This window comes from Bombus terrestris, chromosome 3, assembly GCF_910591885.1.
Source record: "Bombus terrestris chromosome 3, iyBomTerr1.2, whole genome shotgun sequence".
Classification (NCBI taxonomy): Eukaryota; Metazoa; Arthropoda; class Insecta; order Hymenoptera; family Apidae; genus Bombus; species Bombus terrestris.
In genome coordinates, this window is record NC_063271.1 from 1,149,696 (window position 1) to 1,164,699 (window position 15,004).

At 42.1% G+C, this 15,004-nt stretch overlaps 3 protein-coding genes and 1 non-coding gene across 5 annotated transcripts; 1 reads left to right on the plus strand and 3 right to left on the minus strand.

The window, feature by feature from the left end:
• Window positions 1-135: 135 nt before the first annotated feature.
• LOC100649491 (box C/D snoRNA protein 1) lies at window positions 136-1,948 on the minus strand. Its single transcript, XM_003394301.4, has 7 exons — window positions 1,800-1,948; window positions 1,509-1,690; window positions 1,357-1,448; window positions 1,103-1,281; window positions 820-1,017; window positions 613-737; window positions 136-537 (listed from the first exon to the last, which is right to left on the minus strand). The coding sequence occupies exons 1-7, from the start codon at window positions 1,817-1,819 to the stop codon at window positions 359-361; spliced, it is 975 nt and encodes a 324-aa protein (XP_003394349.1). The 5' UTR covers window positions 1,820-1,948; the 3' UTR covers window positions 136-358.
• A 41-nt stretch (window positions 1,949-1,989) lies between these two features.
• LOC100649050 (zinc finger CCCH-type with G patch domain-containing protein) lies at window positions 1,990-4,540 on the minus strand. Its single transcript, XM_003394297.4, has 9 exons — window positions 4,369-4,540; window positions 4,010-4,234; window positions 3,830-3,910; window positions 3,622-3,762; window positions 3,324-3,466; window positions 3,080-3,258; window positions 2,739-3,008; window positions 2,492-2,671; window positions 1,990-2,394 (listed from the first exon to the last, which is right to left on the minus strand). The coding sequence occupies exons 1-9, from the start codon at window positions 4,417-4,419 to the stop codon at window positions 2,099-2,101; spliced, it is 1,566 nt and encodes a 521-aa protein (XP_003394345.1). The 5' UTR covers window positions 4,420-4,540; the 3' UTR covers window positions 1,990-2,098.
• A 288-nt stretch (window positions 4,541-4,828) lies between these two features.
• TRNAM-CAU lies at window positions 4,829-4,901 on the plus strand. The gene has a single exon. It is a non-coding gene; the product is annotated as a tRNA-Met (tRNA).
• Window positions 4,902-8,610: 3,709 nt separating this feature from the next.
• Window positions 8,611-11,243, minus strand: LOC100649370 (homeobox protein MSX-2). Of its 2 annotated transcripts, none has more exons than XM_048414771.1 (3): window positions 11,028-11,243; window positions 9,962-10,289; window positions 8,611-9,893 (listed from the first exon to the last, which is right to left on the minus strand). In XM_048414771.1, exons 1-3 carry the CDS (start codon window positions 11,092-11,094, stop codon window positions 9,623-9,625), a joined length of 666 nt encoding a protein of 221 aa, XP_048270728.1. In that variant the 5' UTR covers window positions 11,095-11,243; the 3' UTR covers window positions 8,611-9,622. The 2 variants fall into 2 exon arrangements, with proteins under 2 accessions (XP_048270728.1, XP_003394348.1); XM_003394300.4 differs by having other exon boundaries at window positions 9,962-10,292.
• Between the last annotated feature and the right edge of the window lie 3,761 nt (window positions 11,244-15,004).

Sequence of the window (15,004 nt, forward strand, 5' to 3'; positions counted from 1 at the left end):
ATTTACAGTAAAAACAAATTAGTTTTATTTATTCTTGTGATTGTATTATTCTCTGGAACATAAATGTTTATATATTTACTTTTCTGGATGGGGAATCAACGAAGGTGTAACAATAGAATTTAACTTTCATTAATATTGTTCTATTTATACGTGATTCAGTTGAATCAGTTTATTGAAATATCGTACTTACAATAAAAAAGAAATTGAATTTGTACATCCACCTAAATTCACGCGAGGAAAATCACCGTAATTTACTTGAAAAACTTTTTACGCGTACAAAATATCGTGTGTCCTATTATTCTTACATTCTAATTAATTCATCATAAACGGGTATATCAAAATTTGATAAACACTTGTTTTATCGATCATCATTTGATTTTTCCTCGTCAGATTCTGAGAATTCACAATTAAAAAAATAATTTACAGTCGGATTTGTTTTTTTCTTCACATTTGTCTGACTGTTGTATGTTCTTTTCCTCCTCCTTGATGCATTGTGATTATTAGCTTTATATTTTGAAGCATTTGTATCTTCGTCGTCTGAAATATTATTTAATATATCCTGAAATTGATTGTAAGCTTAAAAACAATAAGAATTATGCATAAAATACATACCAGTATCTATAATTTCATACATATGTGAATGATCATTTAGAATTATATATATTGTTGGAAATTCAATTATGGTTTTATTTTCTAAATTTTCCTTTAAAGAAAGCCTAATATCCAATTCATAAAACCTAGATATTTTGTAGTAATAAAACGCAATTTAGTTACTTGCATTTTATTTGAATTTCAGAATACAGAATTAAGTGTACTTACTTTAAGTCTGATTTTACAACTTTTTCTGCCTTTAAAAGGACTTTTATTCCAGATAAACCTGCAGCCTGATAAAATTGTAGTCTCGCATTTAAAAGTTTTCTTAAATTTAATTCCTCTATATCATTTTTATTTTCTACAGATTTAGTGGGATCTAAGATCTCTTCTATAAGCATTGATAATCTTGTGGATTCTAGAGCCCTATAATTATTACAATACTATTATTATCAGTGAAATTAACTATAATATACATATTGTATCAATGTAAAAAGAGGAATTATTCTACCTTTCTGTGACCCATTTTGTGCAGTCTGCTTGAGGAAAAATCCATTCTATTCTCCAATATAATTCACCAGTTTTCCAATTTAAATATGTCGTATTATCTTTGTGTCTACTAAAATGTTGTGGCATGAGTTGCAAATTAACATTCCTCTTAAATGTAGCTCTTTTTAGTTTATTCAGATGCTATAAAGGTAACAGTTGTAATATAAGCATCACATGTCATGTCGTGGAAGAAATAAGATAAATAATTTAACAAACCATTGGTAGATTAAGTTGACGTGTACATTTTTTTAATGGATTTCTTTTCAGTTGTTCAACTGTTCTACCAACTTCTTCAAGAAGCCTATAATCTGTAAAATAATTATTTTAAAAGAATTACAATACATATTTATGTAATTCACACAGCTTACCACTTAAAATATCCAAATCTGTGAATGATTTTAACGGTATAAATTTTGTTTTGTCTCGAATACCGTCACATTCCAGTTCTTTTTTATGAATATTTACACACTGAAGACAACAAGTTCTAACCTCACATTTTGGACACGTGTACTTTGCTTTATTTCCACCACATACCTCACAATTTTCGATCCTGTGAATAATATCAATTTTACTCCATATTTATAAAAACTGGAAACTTTTAATTAACACGAGTATCATTAGAACACGGTAGCTATCTTAATAATTGAAAAATGTCGTACTTGTCACTGGATGTGGCCATGTTGGAGTACCCGCGTCAATAGACAAGGCAATCTATTGACAGACAAGCAAAATAAAGTATAAACTGGTATGCTAAACTTATATAGAATGGTATACTAAATGAATCATATAACTATTACTACCGAGATATAAACTTGATCGTATACGATACGTAAAAATTATTAATTAGTGTTATATTATAAGTTTTATTTATTTATATTTTTTTTTACACATAATAATTAATACATACAATACATAAGCTAATTTCTTGTAGAAAGTTAAAATTGTAAACATATGTACATCAAAATATTGATAATTTAGCTCTGTTCTTTCGTTGATCTTGTTCAGCAGCGATACTTTTTTCAGATGCTCTTAAACCAACAAGTTCCTTTTGTTTCTCATTATACTTCATTACAATATTATTATAATGAACACTTCCTTTTGTATGCCTTGACAATGATTCTTTCAATTTTGCCGATTCCCTTTCCAGTCTTAAAATATTTTCTCCAATTTGGAAACTTGCTACATTTAGTTGTCGATTTGATTCTGTTTTAAGGCTACTTTTACCTTTTGAAATATTTCTTGCGTCCGATTTAGCTGCAAAAAATTATTTAGAGATAATATATACTAAATAATAAATAATAAATGGTAGAGATAATATCTAGCGAATTTAGTAAAATTTTCTTAGACGTACGTTTATCACCCAAGGTTGCATTTATAAAATTAAACACATTGTTTTCTTCTCGTTCCTTTTCCCTCTGATACTGTTTTTGTCTTTGCTGTTCCAACTTCTGTTGTTGCTTTCGCATTCTACGTTCTACGGAAAATAAATTTTCATCCCCTCCGGCATTTTCTCGCAATTCCATACAATGATCTAAAACCACATTTTTTTCATATACAAAGCATTTATATATAGAAACAATGATACAAAATATACATACCTAAAGATTTACCAGCTGGCAGTACCGTTGCTTCAACTGGTTCTATTCTGCCATCTGAATACTTTCCAAGACCAGTGCCCAATACATATCCCATTTGAGCCATTAATTTGCTACCTATCCCGCGCGTATGTTTCTCCCAATTTCCTAACGGCATGTTGCTTTCGACCGTGAGAAGAGATTTATGAACTGTTTCTTCTTTAGGATACTCTGTCGAGTCACTTTCACCGTCGCTGTCTTCAGACGTATCTGACATTTCCAAATCAGCATCATCTGTAACAATAAAGTGAAATAAATGCGAAAGAATAAAATTCGAATATACAATTACTTTGCAAGATACGTACCAAGCGGTAAAAGATCTTGTAAGAAAACTTCTACGATATTACCGTTTGCTTCAAACTTAATTCTGAAAACATCTCCTTCTTTTTCTGGCATTTTTAACACGATGCACCTGTGCCATAATTGATTCTTTTGCTTTGCTAATACCCTACTACCCATCTTTATACTTTGAAAGTCTGGTTCTCTGCAAATAAATATCATGCTGTTGATCTTTGTACGTCGCTATCGAATATCAACAGATTCATTTACCTATATTCTTGTATACTAGATAATGGCACCAATTCTCCATGCGAAAATCTACAATCTTCGTCAGAAAATTTACATTTCCCATCCAAATAATAAGGACACGGAAGCATTTCTTTATGCGTTGGATTTAGAAAAAATACCCTGACCTAGATAATAGCATATACATAAATCCTTAGAATTACATAATATGGATGTGGATAAAGGAAGTTATCTGTTCCCTGCTGACTTTGTTAGAAGGATACATTGGAATTAGCAATTAACTTAGACGTAATTGTGATTTTCTATCTAATTCTTTTCTTACCTTTATATCTTGCATATTTTTTATTTCTGTGCTGTCATTCTGATAAACAGAACATATCATAGCATTATGATAACCAATGCCACCCCAACTGCTACCATGGGGAGCTCGACATTTCATGCCTTCAAGCTGCCTCAACTCATCCTACAAGATGAACTTCCACCGTATAATTGTGTCATTTCTATGCCATACAGAATACTTGCATACTGACTTCTATGTTATTTGAAGCTCCGTCATCTTGTTTATCCGGCTCTTTACTCCGAGATTCATTGGAAGTTTTCTCCAGTTCTGCCTAATGAATTTATATAGAACGAAATATTACTTTGCTGGATCTTTTATGTTTCTATCTTTTTCTTTTCTTTAACAATTTGCTTGTTGAAAGAAAAATCACCTTGAATAAGGCATATTCTTTTTCCAATGGATCGTCCATATCATCAATATCGTCAATATCATCATCATCGTCGTCGTCGTCCAAATCTTCGCTAGAAGTTTCAACACCTTGTAAACTTTTTTTTGTTAAAGCAATAAGCTCTTGTATGTCCGATTGTAAACTTAATAAATTCTCCCTATCCGCTTCTTGCGTAGTCACGGACAAAGTCGCTTGAACTTGAGCTAGCTGGTATGGCAAAACGATATTTAGAACAGAAAAATTAAGCGTACTCCATTAATTAAAAAATGAAGCAGGTATACGAGTTATTCGAAAGGTTATACGATTTCCTTGTACAACGTCGATGAAATAGTAATTCATACCTGTTGTTCGTATTGTGCAATTGCTTCTCGTAAACTTTCAGTGTCTGTCATATTACCCTATATTGTCTTACCCCTGCGTTGATTTAGAAGTTCTTGAAAAAGAGATCTCACAAAAACTGTTTTGACAGTTTACATTCAGAATCCTTCCGTACTCTAGAATTTAACGATTGTATCAATACCAATATTAAAAAGCTCTAGTTTAAAGACCCTAAATCCTAATATCCATTATGTGGCGACATCTTGATCAAATTGTCATGAATCGTATTCTGATATTTGAAATACGTACATGTCATATATATTGGACATTTACATTTATAATTTTACATTCCCTTTACATATATAATACCGATGAGTACACAACGTTAAGAATATAAATTTATAGTATTAGCGTATTTAACATAATCTTAATGCGATTAAAAATATGTCGGAAAAATATGTTAAGTAAACTTAGCCTTTCGAAGCCTCGGTAGCGCAGTAGGCAGCGCGTAAGTCTCATAATCTTAAGGTCGTGAGTTCGATCCTCACCCGGGGCATTTCTTTTTTTGAAATACGAAAGAAAAATAAATGCTATGTTATTTTATATATCGATATAATCGAAATTAACAACGAATAAAAATATACTATTTTCAAATAATAAAGATTAGAATTTTCGTTGCTCTTAAATTGACGGAAAAAATTGCTAGAAATATTAAGAGAGCGACATTTTTACAGGTACTAAATTGTTGAAAAGGTGTATAGCAAATATGTATAAGGAGTTGATGAGAGAAATAAGCGTCGTGGAGGGTAAAGACGCGCGGTTTTACGAACGGGAAACGGAGCAAGAGACAATTATGTAAATGTAACACTTGCCAGAGGGACTTGAGGCTTCTTGGAATTGAAATGCGGTAGTTAAAACGAGTTGTGAATTGTTTGTTGCCCTTTAGCAATACCACAATTTGCAAGCAAACAGCCCATTAAATTGAAGCTGCCATAGCCTCTACCTTTACACGGCGAATAGGTGTTGCGACCCCTCCGCTGGAATAAATCCAGCGAAAGCGACGCACGGTTGCATCGTGTTCGACTAGCTTGCTCTTGTCATGCAACGCGAACGACTATCGGCGTATTAAATAACGATAGGATGCTGCTTTGAAAATCTACTTGAATCTAGAGAAGTTACATCGATAGCCTCTGCTTAAGAAACAGTCTAGCTGTCACTTTGTAAAATCTTCGAGCCTGGAAGTTTCTCGAGGAACGATATTGGAAAAAGAGGCAATTTTTGACATTCGGGAGTGAAAAGCAATTCGGATAGAAGGAGTAGACCAGGAGGCGATCGTGTCGCGCTTATCGTATTTTCAGGGTGATTATACGTTGGCGGATATCGGCGAGCCGTGGTAAAAAAACAGGAGAAGAGGTGGAGAAGGTTGGTCGGGAGAAGAGTGCCGGATCCGCATTTTCGCGGGTTATTTTATGCGGCTGCTATGCATCCGTTACGTATAAATGCAGAGACGCGGCCCGATTTGCAGGTGCACAGCAGGCTCGTTGCAAGCGCGGTTGATTCCGCGTTGATTCAGGCCGTATTCAGTGCATCGAGTCCCGCGATGAAAAGGCGTTCCGCTTTCTGAATATATTCCAATTAAAAAGTCGGAGCTTCGTTACACTCGGCCCTGCCCGCGTACACTCTGCACCCTGCACCTTGCACCCTCCATCGCTCTCGCCTTTCTCTTTCTCGTTTTCCGTCCTCCTCTCTTTTTCCGCTCATCCTTGCTTCTTGCGATTCCATCTTTCCCCCCATTCTCCCCCGCTAGCCTCGTCACAGTCGACTCCTTTTACTTCTGCTTTTTGCCTTCCACCAACGGAGCCACGATCCCTTTTCGCTACTCTCCTCCATTTCCCTCTCTTCCTCGGTTTCTCCAGCAATTACTCCGCCGTTTTTTTTTTCCCTCTAAAGAATTTCGCTCCTCCTTTCGGCGTTCGCCTCGCCCCTTTACTCGTCCTTGTTTATTATCGGCATCCGCGCCTACCCTTTGCTTCCATTTTAAACGAGGTCCTGCTTTCTCGACTACGTCTTTTCCTATCTCGCCGATTTTCACAATCTTGATACAAATAACAGTGTATCCTAGAATGATTCGGCCTTTTCTCGTAAGAAAGGAATGTCTTCTCCGCTAGAACGTCTCTGCTAGAACGATATCGGGGATACCGTTAATCACCGATCGGGAGAATCGCGTTAAAAGGCACGTGGTTATAGGCGTGGAGGGTGCGGGTTTCAAAGGTGTATGTAAGAGTAGGAACGATTTCGAAGACACGCAGGGAGGCCCCCCGTTGAAGTATTTAACGACGCCGTTCTCGGTCGGGCAGAAGGGAGACGCGCATCGTAAACCGAAGAGGGATAAGAAGCGCGTGTCCAAGTGCCAACACGACTTACGCACGTATGCACGCGCGTCCACGATTCGCTCAACGACAATACGCACGTGGCCGAGTGCACGCGACGCCACTTCTCTCTTATCCCAGGATATCTCGTTCGAGTCCCTGCGTACGCGACTCCTTTGCACGGGATTCACCGAGGATCCTTTATCGCGGCCGTTTCAATAGAGAATAGACGATTCGAATCGAGGCAGTGATCCACGAGTAAATTACGGCCGTTTACACGATTCAAACGCACTCGAACGTACTCGAATCTTCGTCTATATGTATATAACGCGATAATTCTATGTTCGTTTGTCGAACCAATTATTTTATAATTTTTCCGATCGTCCAATTATCTGAGAAATCTCATTAGACTCGTTTCAGAAATTCGTTCGTACGCGAAAGAGCTTTCGAAGAAGCAGCCATCTCTCTTGAAAGAGACGTATCGCGGTGATGGCGACACGCGGGTCCACTTAAGAACGCGTTAAGAAACGAAATTAGAAGCGTTCGTGGGACGTCGTCGGGGACAATACGCGTGGCAGAAAATTATTACGAATAATATCCGATTCATTATGGCGAAGTAATTACGCGTGAGAGATTCCCGGCTTCATCCACGGCACGGCAAGCTCGCGGCGAACGGAGAGAAGCGGAAAGAGGTAAAAAGGGGGACGAGCGTCGCAAGAATTCTTCCTTCGCTCGCGTGATTTCACGCTCGGCTAGATGTATCTCTGTTTTTTCCTTTTTATTATTCGACGTCCAGACGCGAAAGGTCTGCTGGTTTATTTCGTTCTGAATGAACCCGAAAGAAGCGTCTCTCCCATTCCGGCTTCCCTTCCCTTTTTCTTCGTCGTTTTCGCGGCGTAACTCGACGAGAGAAAGTTGACGATTCGTGGTTGCACGACTCGTCGTCGTCGTCGCGCAACAATTTCTTCTTATCAAACGAAACGTCCTTGCGCGCTTCACGAGTCCTTTGAACTTTCCACGCGCCTTTTCCCCCAATTATGCTTCCATTCATCTCGTCGCGATACACCGCGACTTCTTAGGATCGCCGTTCGATTTCGAAGAAAATCAAAGAGAATCGTTTCAGAGAAATTCGATCTCCCGTGGAGAGTCTTTCGATAACGTTCGCCAACGCTACCAAAGGAGAGTGATTAACGACGTCGTTACGCGAGATCGTTCGAAATTCGCTTAATGCAGTCTAATCATCCGTGTAAAGAGATCGTGCACTTTTCGTTCTCCTCTTCTCGATTCCTCCCTCTCTTGTTCTTCTCACTTTTTCTCCAATTAACGATAGAGTCGGCGATCGGCTGGCGAAAAAATCATCCTGACGATCGCGACCGTTCTCTTCGCGATCTTTCTCTTTTCCTTCGTCCTTCTCGTTCTTTCGCCCGCGTTCTCGCACAGGTATATACTCGTTCTCGCTCTTTCTCGTCGATTCCGTTCAATTAAATCCGCCAGCCAATTCCAGCCACGAGTGCCAGTACCACTCGACTTGTATCGGTTTCAGCCAATTACTTTCTGCCGGGGATTGCGAATCGCTGTTTCTGGCCACGTGCCCATTGTCACGCGCGAATTGGTCTTCCCGTTACGGGGCTCGTTACTGTTGCCGTTTGTCCAAATAAAAAAGCCCGATTTTCGCCTCCGCGTGTGCGCACCTTCTTTCGCGATATCGTCCGTGACTGACGGAAAAACAACTGTCGTTCCCCGTTGATCTACTCTCGATTCGTCATGGTAAACTCGATGTTTACCACAGCGTGAAAAAAAAGAATAAAACGGACGAGAATAGAGAAAACCTTGTTCGATATCGTTGAAAACGAAAGCAACTGCGTGGCGCGTGAAAGGAACAATTACAAGGCGATGTTTTTGTTCGATAATAATTTATTTATCTACAAGAATTCATCGGTTGACGAAAAATCGTCGACTAACTGGAGAAAGTGATGGATTATCAGCGGTGAACGTTAGCGAACTAGATCTCTAAGTGAAAATTGGCCAGTGATTGCGGGAAACAGGGGAAAACGTTTGTACCGCGGAGCATCGAACGCGTCGTAGTAAACGTCGTTTTCGCCCGTTTCCCGATTACAGTTACCTAACATCCTATGACACATCTACGGAATTCGACTCGCTATCGACTCAACTAGATCTCTTCGTTCGTTCCGAGTAAAAGGAACATGTTTCCTGGATATGAACCTGGATATTACGGGTTTGTTCTTACTTCGACTGGAACAAGCGAAAGTTCGTGGAACGATGGAAACAGATCCTCGAAACACCACGATTTCCGATATCGTTTCGTTCATCCCTTCCCCTTTCGTCGTCGCGAACGAAAACAAAGCGACTACGACTACCGATCAACTTCGTAATTACATATGTACACTGTTTCGCATGCAGGAATTAGCTCTCGGAAACAAGTCCAATGCGGAGCACGGAATCTTCGAAGAGTTCCATCCCAGGAAGGGAGTCGCGAAGAACTCCTGAAACGTGGTACGCGCGATTACCGCGAACGAGATTTTCCTTGTCCGCGTTTACATCCGCGTTTCGTGGTTCACGCGCACTTCACTGTATCGGAGATAGTAGCGCGTGATGTTTTGTACCAGGATATAATCGAACTAGCGGTCGCGAGACTTTTTTCGCGCGCACGTGCGATGTAGCGAAACGCAGGCCGAAGAATTCGATGGAAAAGAACAGCGACTGCCGCGAACCATTGCGATTCGGGATCGGAAGTTCGGGCACATCGAGGTCCGATCGGATCCATCGGCGACGGTGGTTCCACCGGTGGTTCGGAATCGTCCGAAACGGACGTTTCGGAGAGAGATGGGCTGCCGACGCCGGCGGCCAGAAGGCAGAAACGATCCTGAAACCGCGGCGTTCGGCCGGGTTAAAGGGGACATCCGTGAACGTAAGTGACGTTTCGGAAGAGGGCTGCGGCCGTGGAGAGAAACGCGGCGGTGGAAGCGGTGGACGGCGCCGGCGGCGGTGGCGGTGGAGGCGGATGACTCTGCGTTTGGGTCTGAGCGTTGTAAGGTGGACAATAAGCGTCTATGCTGCCATGATGGAGTCCTACTCCTCGCACGAGCAGCTCCTTTTCCACCGTAGCTTGATGTCGAAGTTGTTCCAGTCGCAGTTGGTTCTGTCGCTTCCATTTCGTTCTGTGGCAAAAGGTTGCGTTTCAATGAATCGTCGAACGAGATAGTCGTAAAAGTAAAAGTAAAACGACCTTCTGTTCTGGTACCAGGTTTTCACTTGAGTCTCGGACAGCGACAACGCGTCGGCGACGTCGCTGCGATCCGCCACGCTCAGATACTTTTGACAGCGAAACTTTCGTTCCAGATAAGCGAGTTGAGCGTGGGTGAATGCCGTTCGCCTTCTTCTGGGTTTTCTGCCGCTTGGAGGACCGCTCGTCGTGCCGCAAGATTTGCCGGAAGTCGCTGGTGCCGGCGATGGCGACAGAGCCGGCGGAGGACTCTCCAGTCGAGTGCAAGGGCTACTTCCTGGGTCGATCGTGTCCTCGGAATCGGAATGTACGGCAGAATCGTCCTCCGAATCTTCTGAAATAACGTATCTTTAGTTGTACGCGCGTGCACGAGTCAAATTACACGCGCCAGTTGTTACGCGAACTAAATTCCACGAAATCCAATCCAATCTCGTCGGATCTGCGTTCTGCTGCGTTCCCATTAGCCGAAAAATAGATTCAAAGCCTATTACCCGAACAATGCCGGCAAATCCTCGGCTGATCGGACGATCGCGATTGCTTTTGGTTAACGGTAAACGATCTCAATTACTAGAACGGTCGGTATCCGATCGTGATTGGCCAATAAAGGCGTCGAGACGCAGCAGGACGCGATAATCGCCGACGACGAACGATGAAAATTCGCACTAACGAGAACTAACGAATCCTTCCGCAGCTCGGACCATCTGTAGGATCGTCGATAATGGGGCGCTACCCTGTCGGGGCGCTTGGCTAAAATTAATAGGGCCGCTCTGCGGGATACCGTGTAACGAGAATCCTGGCGACAAGCCACGCGACCGCTATCGCGTACAATAAAAATCTTGACTTTTTAATTACTCAACCTCGAACCGAGTCAGGGATTCGTTAGCGCGCTGCAAACTTCTTTGCTTAATTTTTTTTCTTCGAAAAATCTCGATTTTCTGGGAGAAAAATCGCGCAAGAAAAAAGACGATAAGATTATTTATACGCGTCGCAGAGATTCCGCGTATACGGATAATATTTAAAGGACGACACTATAGACCGAAGAAGGGGCGATTCGTACGATCAAACTCACCGTGCACCCGCTCGGACAGAACATCACCCAGAAGATCCCTTATAAGAAAGGACTTGTGCTCCTGCATCGTTACACCTTGACGAGAAAAACGAACGAAACAACCGTGGAAAACAACGATTCCGCTTAGAGGAAGAGGATCGCGCGAACCAGCCGAGCCGGAATCGTTTGTCGGCGCGAGAACACCTCAGTTACGGACGAGTCGAGTTTCATGCTAACGTGTGGACGCTCGGCGTCGTTCTGCGTCGTCGAGGATCACGGGGGATGACCGGATGTGCCAGTCCGAGCCTGGTATCGTCGTCATACTCCTTGACAGGCGCACGTTGCTGAATATCAAGGTGGGGGTGGAGGAAGAGTTACCACGCGAGTTAGGCCTGGGGTTGCGTCGAACAAGCCCCGCGCCACCCCGCTTCAATTAATCCGCCCGTTTATTTTGAACGGACTGTCTAATGCTCGCGCGATTTCGCAGCCATTTTGGAGGTGGTAGCGCCACGCCACCCCCGTACCGTGTCCGCGGCGACTAGCCGATTGGTCGAGCTAACTCGACGTCGAGGGGTGGAAGTCGCGACGGCTCGACGTCGATTGGTCGATGAAAAGCGGCTTGCGCAAAGGGGGTTGGCTCCAGCGACAACCCTTACGAAACACACGGACGAGGTGCAACGAGAACCGAAGGGCTTCGTGGGTGGCAGGATCTCGGTGCACGCTTCGTGAAAAGCGTACGGCCTGACGAGCATCGAACTCCGAAAAGGAGGGAACGAGGGGCAGAAAGTCATTGGCGAGCGATTACCGCGAAACGAGAGGAACAAATTGGATGTGAAACGTTCCTCCTGGTATAGAGAACGCGTCGCTCGCCGCGATATCGTGATTGTTCTCCCCGGGGGCGGCTTAACGGTCGCGTTTTCTCGCCTTCTCTCTGCGCTCCCTTTTCCCTTTTCCGGCTCTGGCTTTTCCGCGCCGCGAGTCAACACCGCCCGCGAAGAAGAAAATCCCAAACAAATCTGGCAACGGGATTTTTCATTTTTCCACGCGATATTTCCATCTATCCGAGTTTCGTGGTTTCCCCGTTTCTTCCTTGACTTTATCCTTCCCTCTTTCTTCTCCCTTTGTGGCTCCTTTTTTTTCTCTCCGATAACGTATAGAATTCGAGGAAAATTCGGAGCAGATTCTAACGAAGTCAATTTGCTGAGTGAAAGATCGGTAAAGAAGGTGGCGCAAGGTGCAACGCGAATGCGCAGGCATTTGCATAAATACGGTGCTCGCAATTTGCCGAACCCTCGTCGGCCCGCTTCGTCATCTTCTACAGCTAGTATGTGAGCGTAAATATGCATGATGCATAAAACCACCAATCCTCGACACCGCCTATCCCCTTTCACTCCCTTTTCTTCGTTCTCGGCTTTTGCAGCGCCCCGTTAGTCTATTCACCGCGTCGCTACTTATCTTCCTGTGGTATTCCTGCGACTCTATGGTCCCGCATCTACCGCTTTCTATACCTAAATATTTCGCGTCCTGCAAAATCATCCACGCTGAATTCTCGTCGATCTAGAATAAAAACACGCGCCTATGTACACGGCCAGCCCTTTTACATCCGCAAATAGCACGCCAACCTTCTATTCCTTTCGCATTGCTTAATTAACGAATTCCCCGAATCTCTCCTCCATCGTCTCTCCTCGATCTCTCTTTTCCTATGCACTTTCGCGTCTTTGTAATTCCGTTAAAAACAAATTTTAATAAGTCACAGTGCTTTTCAATCGCAACGACTATCGCGATATCTTGTTTAAAATCATCTTTCTTTCGAATATCGTCGAATATCGAAAGGGTCTCGTTATAACGAGCATATAAATAAATGTTTAGTCTATCGACCGGTGACGAAACGTAAGAAGAAAGGGGGGTGGGCGGTCGTGCAATTTTCGGCAACGCGACGTCGCGTGGCGTCGCATAAATGCGACGTGCAGAAAGAAGGAGAGTCGGCGTGTATACAGGCTGGTATTTTAATGGCTCGCCTCGTGGCCTCGAGTTTGCGTGCTGGCACCTGTAAGCGGAACCCTCGCCGATGTGCCCCTAGAGTCGGACACGATGGGGCGCGTTTGTGAATTCATTAAGATTAACGTATGCAGGGAATTAATTCAAGGGGCGGCAAAGCGGCTGGCCGTCTTCTTCGTGCTGCTCGCTGAAAAAGGACCTCGGGATCGCGGAAACGCCGGAATAAATGCATGAAGACGGGATAAATCGAGTGGCGTTGAGCTGCGAAAACAAAGATGCTCGTGATAATTTTGGTGATTAGCGGCTCTTCGCGGCACGACTTTTAACGCGACACCGAGTTTCCTCCGATCGAATTGGAATAACGATCGTCCCTGTTTCCTCCGATATCTCGCTTCGGAGGTGTTAATTATCGAATCTGAAACTGTGTCGTCGATTATATGCACGCGTATGTTCGCGTATGTGTGATTAACGAAGGCACTATATAAATTTTAACCGAGTAATTTCTTGCGCCAAGAGAGTAGCACGGTTGATCGCATCTGTCGCGATTTAGACAACGGAAATAAATCAATGGAAATTAGAGCGGAGGGTTTGATTCGAATTACCTCGAAATCACCACCCCTTGTCGGCTGATTGTTATCGGTAATTTGCAATATTTGTTCCCCTTTGGGACGCGAAATTTCATCTGGATGCAGCCACCTCTGGCCGCGTTGGACAAATAGGATTCGATTCGGGGTGAATTTGTCTTTCCGATCTTCTGGGGGAACGATCACAGATCAGAGATAGAAACACGTTCAATTACACTTCCCGCTGCGTATCAAGATTACCTAATGAACGACGTACGTAATAGCTATGCAAATAATACGCTTTGATTCGTTTAATCTCGTAATACGTACCGTAATGTGTGTACAGCGGTATAAAAATAAATACAGATTTATTGGTAAAAAGTATATCATCGCCTATTTGTATAGAAGTTTCCTATGTACGTAACGACTCTCCGATAAAAATTGTAAAAGATTTTGCGCGTCATCTTCGATCTTTCCGATCGAATGTACCGTCGCATATACCGTACCAATTTTAATACACCTACCGAATTGTTGCAATTGCGGTATATCTTTTTCTTTGGAAAACGAACGTTTATCCTGTCAAGTTACGATAAACATAACGAACAAAAGTTAACAAACAAAAACCTTATACTAGACAAACTAGACAAAATGCACCAGCATTGAAGTATTGTGTCGTGCTCTTAACGTTTGGTTATGCGATACAGCACGGGAATTACATAATTAGCCCTTGGTATGGGGCGAGTTAGGAAAAGGAAAAGTCTTACGTTACTATTACTACGATGCCGAATCAAATACTTTTGGCGATCTATGTGCGATTTAAGACTAAATACAGCCTAGCGTGTATGACGACTTACGCGTATCTTGGTATTAAAGTGTAAATCCGATGAGCGTACGATAATAATCGTAAATACCGAATTTAAACTCGCGATATGTACATTAGCAGCGGTGGCTCGTAAGGATTTGTACTGTGACAATAAAAGGAAAAAAGATAGGGATGGATTGAAAAAATTAGATCATTAATAAGACTAAAGGTAATTTTTAGATAAAATACCATCGAGCGGTATTGTGTTACAAACAGGAAAATAACAGTTTTTAGATAAATCTATATGTACGTATGCATCTATGTACAATATATAAATTTAATAGCGACGATAATAAAAGAACAACTTATACCAGATTGGTACTGCTGTGTTACGACTTTTATGAACGGGCCGTCATATACGGTAATTACGAGTAAATAACGGAACGCAGAATGTGAGAAAATATGCGAGGGATCTAAATGTAAGAAAAAAGTAAAATTATGAATTAAGAAGATTTCTTAAATATTCCATTCTCCTCGACGGAAGAAAATTACATTACGTTTTACTTATTTTACTCGCATTTACCTGCGCATTGACGAGATAATTTATCTATGTATAGGTATACATATTCTTTTTG

Coding starts and splice junctions, on each gene's coding strand:
- LOC100649491 (XM_003394301.4), bottom strand. CDS start 1,819: ATGGCCACATCCAGTGACAA. Junction 1,691..1,799: donor ATGGCCACATCCAGTGACAA/GTACGACATTTT, acceptor TATTATTCACAG/GATCGAAAATTGTGAGGTAT. Junction 1,018..1,102: donor ACAAAATGGGTCACAGAAAG/GTAGAATAATTC, acceptor TAATAATTATAG/GGCTCTAGAATCCACAAGAT.
- LOC100649370 (XM_003394300.4), bottom strand. CDS start 11,094: ATGCAGGAGCACAAGTCCTTTCTTATAAGGGATCTTCTGGGTGATGTT. Junction 10,293..11,027: donor TCTGTCCGAGCGGGTGCACG/GTGAGTTTGATC, acceptor ACGTTATTTCAG/AAGATTCGGAGGACGATTCT. Junction 9,894..9,961: donor ACCTGGTACCAGAACAGAAG/GTCGTTTTACTT, acceptor CTTTTGCCACAG/AACGAAATGGAAGCGACAGA.
- LOC100649050 (XM_003394297.4), bottom strand. CDS start 4,419: ATGACAGACACTGAAAGTTTACGAGAAGCAATTGCACAATACGAACAA. Junction 3,009..3,079: donor ACAAGATCTTTTACCGCTTG/GTACGTATCTTG, acceptor TTATTGTTACAG/ATGATGCTGATTTGGAAATG. Junction 2,672..2,738: donor GCCAGCTGGTAAATCTTTAG/GTATGTATATTT, acceptor ATGTGGTTTTAG/ATCATTGTATGGAATTGCGA.